The sequence below is a fragment of the Trypanosoma grayi genome (assembly GCF_000691245.1).
Source record: "Trypanosoma grayi strain ANR4 Tgr_1257_V1, whole genome shotgun sequence".
Lineage (NCBI taxonomy): Eukaryota > Euglenozoa > Kinetoplastea > Trypanosomatida > Trypanosomatidae > Trypanosoma > Trypanosoma grayi.
Window position 1 is genome coordinate 1 of NW_008826876.1, and position 4,150 is coordinate 4,150.

At 59.5% G+C, this 4,150-nt stretch overlaps 2 protein-coding genes across 2 annotated transcripts; both read right to left on the reverse strand.

The window, feature by feature from the left end:
- Positions 1-2,182: 2,182 nt before the first annotated feature.
- On the reverse strand, positions 2,183-2,839 carry DQ04_12571000 (hypothetical protein; the record flags this gene model as incomplete). The annotated part of the gene is made up of 1 exon (XM_009316772.1): positions 2,183-2,839. The coding sequence occupies one exon, from the start codon at positions 2,837-2,839 to the stop codon at positions 2,183-2,185; it is 657 nt and encodes a 218-aa protein (XP_009315047.1).
- A 515-nt stretch (positions 2,840-3,354) lies between these two features.
- On the reverse strand, positions 3,355-3,777 carry DQ04_12571010 (hypothetical protein; the record flags this gene model as incomplete). Its single annotated transcript, XM_009316773.1, has 1 exon — positions 3,355-3,777. The coding sequence occupies one exon, from the start codon at positions 3,775-3,777 to the stop codon at positions 3,355-3,357; it is 423 nt and encodes a 140-aa protein (XP_009315048.1).
- Between the last annotated feature and the right edge of the window lie 373 nt (positions 3,778-4,150).

Here is a 4,150-nt window from a genome sequence, read left to right on the forward strand (position 1 = left end):
GAGAGAGAGAGAGAGAACACCGGGACGGGGGGTGGACGACGGCGTGCGGAATGGGAGAAAGAGCATATGAACGGAATGCGACTCTGCACGGGGTGAAGAATGGGGGCCGCAACGAAAGAGAACGAAGGAATCAAACACAACTTGGCGTCTGAGGAGAAGCAATGGAAACAATCAACAACAAAAGAAAGAAGGAGCAATCAGCAAGCAAGAGGAAAAAGTGTGTGAAGTTGATGATTGTATGGGCACCATGCAATTCTGTGCTGTGGTGGTTTAGGGGTGGTCTCCTGCTGCAGTGTGGTGCTTTACTTCCTCCGCTGCGGGGCTCGCTTCTTTCTTGCTGTGTTTTCCTGTAGTTGTGTCAGAGATGCACAGGATACTCGAAGCCCTCCGAACCCTCTACCTGCTCCTTGCTGGCCTTCTCTGCCTTGGCCTCGAGGTGCTGCTGTTCCTCCCACGCTACCTGCTGCTGGAGCGACACGATAGACGAAGCGCCGTGTGGGGAGCACGTGCGGAGGCGGTGGTGCTGTTCTCACACACATCGTGGGGCTATGACGTCGTGCGGCGTATCGAATGCCTCAATGTCATGGGGCACTCAGCGGCTGCAGGGGCGGGAGCAACGCGTGTGGAGGAGAGGAAGAATTCTTTGAGTGCGTCCGTGTCGACGAGCCAACAACAGGTGCTGCTGGATGATGATGATGAAAGCGAGGACTGGGAAAGCTGCAGCGGAGGTGCTGCAGGGGAAGATGGGGCGGCGGTGGTGGCCGACACGCTTTCCAAGTGGCTGCAAGGCACGGCAGTGGTGTTCATGAAGGATCGACGTGCGCGAAGCGGTGAATCTTTGTCAACGACGATGACGGTGACGGCAGCAGAAGGCTGCAACATGCTGCAGGGAGTCTTCGCTGATGGTGCCACATTTGTGGCTTACTCCCTCCTACAGCATGAGCCAGCAGATGAAGTGGCACGGCGGCAGCAGGGGCACCATTCGCACAAGTTGTGTTTGAGTGAGAGGGGCACTGATACGCTGTCCTGTTGGTTTCGCGATGTGGCGAATTCGCAGCAGCCACTCTGCGTCCCATACAAGCGGCTGCCGACACAACGAGTGGCTCCATGCAGACTGTGGAGTCAGGCTCGTAGTGACGGCGATGACGTTGCTGGGAGCGGTGACAAGAGACCTGTGAAGGAGCGTGATGTCTCGCGGCGTCAACAGAGGCAGCATTCAAGTCCACCTCACACACAGCAGAGGAAGGGTTTCATTCCGCCCTGGTACGCTGTGCATGGCAAGGCGCAGTTGCTCTTGTCCCTCATCGACCCGCTTTGGCGCATCCTCATGGAGTTGATCGACTTCCACAACACAGATGGGGGTGCGGAGCCCCAGCCAAAGTCCCCGTCTGTTCTCCTCAGGGATGCCCCATGCAAGGAGTCTGACAGTAGTAGTAGTAGTAGTAGCAGTAAGGGCCCTGCAGTCTGCTTCTCGTCGCCTGTGCCGCGCTGGTACGCGTTTGGGGTGTCACAGCGCAACTCCCACGCGGTTCCCGCCCCATTGGAGGAGGTCTGCTTCATTCCTCCCACGGCGGTCGAAGTGCTCCTGACCAGATTCTGTGGAGATGTGCAGCAGCGGCAGAAGCAGGAGAACGATCGAGAGCAAGCCGACGAGCCAGATAATGAGCGACCTCGGCCGTGTGGCTACGTGCCCTCCCTCACCCCCATGAAGTCATCTATGAAATACCCCTACTGTCACAGTGCCTCCTCCACGCATCAGTGCGAGGGCGCTGCAACCAATGATGACGACAGTGCCCTGAGCAAAGAAGCACCAGAGAAAAGCAATGTCCGCAAAAGAGCCAGGATTAGCCAGGTATTTTCCATTGCGTGGCGGCAGGATACCAAAAACGAAAGTGGAAGTACGGACCACACAGGGACCACGCCGTTATGGAGCCATCGTGCGACGGGTCTGAAGTGGTTGCACGGATCGGCCCCATCGACAGGCTCTGATGCACTTGCACCGGTGGTGGTGCTCCTTCTGTGCCCCTCCGTCGCGCAGGGTAACGAACACGGTAATATGGCGCGGCGCATTGGCGCCCTCTGCCAGGCCCTAACAATGATGTCTGCACTGCGTCGTCAGTGCAGGCATCGCAGTGGTAGTAACGAGTGTTACTCCCAACAGCAGTCAAACCTACGGAGAACATCACATGAGGGCGCATCGAGGATGTCGGACGCCAATGGCCTCAGTTTCGCTTCTTGGCATGCTGCTGTTCCCTTTGCGGAGATGGTAAACTGGCCTGCAGGGTACCAACCTTCTGCAGCCGAGGCCTCGCAGCGTGAACGGGTTCCGGTGACGGCGGAGGACATTGATCACGTTGTCTCGCATCTGTGCAGGCTGCGTCGCGTCGCGGTGCCACCGCCGTCCGGTACGGACAATGCGACCATGGAAGTGCGGTACACCGACGAGGATGCGGAACTGCAGTCGACTGAGCTGCCCAGGCTGTCCGGTGTGCCACAACACCATGAGCACGCGGTGAACGTCACCAGAAGCGTCTACGTTGTTGGTATTGGCTGGTCGAACGCGAGTGGGCCGCTGTTGCAGCACGTCATGACACACGGCACGCAGTCCCGCATTGACGGGCTCGTCTGCATCAATCACACGCTGTCGTCGAACTTCAGGCTCGCGCCGGGGCCCGCAGTGACCGGTCTCAGAGGGCGGTCTGCGTCGTATTACGAGAGGCAACTGGCGGTGCGGGTGTGTAAGATGCCTTTCGACAGCACATTCCTCTCGGATTCGAGTGGAGCGGCGCGGCTGCTGCTGCTTGCCGCGCGGCTGCAGATGGTGGCCGATCGCCTGCATAGGCCCTGGCGGCGGCAGCAACAGCAGGAGCAAAAGCAAGACCAACACAAGAAGATTGTCCTGTGGGATGATGAAAATGATGCCGCGCTGTGGGAATACGTGCAGTCGACAATGGATGAGAGAACGTGCAGGCCTGACGCGGCGAAAAGCGGTGAGTTCGCTGTTCCTCGACCGCCGCCCGCCCACCTGCACCCGCCGGTGCTGCCGCTGGCGTCTGGTTCCACCCGGATTGACGCCTTGGTGCGTGCAGAGGCGCACGTTGATCGCGAGGTGAGCGAATGGTGGCTGGACGACGTGCGAAGCAAGGGCGGCGGCGACAACATCAACAATAACAACAACAGTAGCAGCAGCAGCTCTGGTGTAGCGTCTCCGTCCTCAACAGGAGGATGGCAACCGGCGATGAGCTTGACTGACTGGGACGCGCTGCTGAATAGCAAAGATGACGTCTCTGCAGCCACGTTTCTGGCTGCGAACTGCACACGATCGCCCTCAGCGACGCCTGCGAATCCTGTGGCTCATGCTACGATGGTGCTGCCGCAGTCTGTCGTTGAAAACAACGACGGCATCTTCAGCTTAGACTCCACACGCAACACCGGCGGAGGCGACGCGGACGCGCAGCAGCATCTCCGTATCTCACAGGAGAGCACTACACGTCGTGTGTCACCGCTCTTCGATATGGCGCGTGGGCAGGCGGAGATGCCGCTACCGATGCACGCGACACCCGCCTCAGAGCGCAACTGCAGCGGCGCAGTGGCGGGGAAGACAAGAAAGGTGAAGGGCGACGAACGGCTCCATTCGGGGCCCGCGCTGAACTTGGCGCTGATGACGCTCCGCCTCCGGCACGCGAACAACGCACAGCTCGTCTCACTCATCCACGTGCCGACGTTATTCGTGCACGCGCGGGATGACGCCGTGGCCCCGCTCAGCACGCTTCCCATGCGGGAGTGCGCGACGAACCCGAAGATATTCACCGTCCTCACACGCCGTGGGGGCCACGGCCTCTTTCTTGAGGGTGTGTCCGCGTTGTTCACGCTGCCGCGACTGGCACTGCAGGAGCGTCCGCGGCGGCCAAGAAGAAATACCGACAACAACAACACCAGTGGCGGTGGTGGCGGTCCGGTAAACAGTGGTAAGGCACGTGAGGCAGCGCGGCAATCACGTCGTTCCTCGGCAAGCATCGGCATCGGTACGCTCCATGAAGGCGATAGCCAAGAGAAAAAGGAGCAGGAGGACGATGTGGAAACTGTTTTTGTGATTGAGGGCACCACTTGGCTTGAGCGGCTCGTTGTTGAGTTTGTGGCCAGTGCGGTT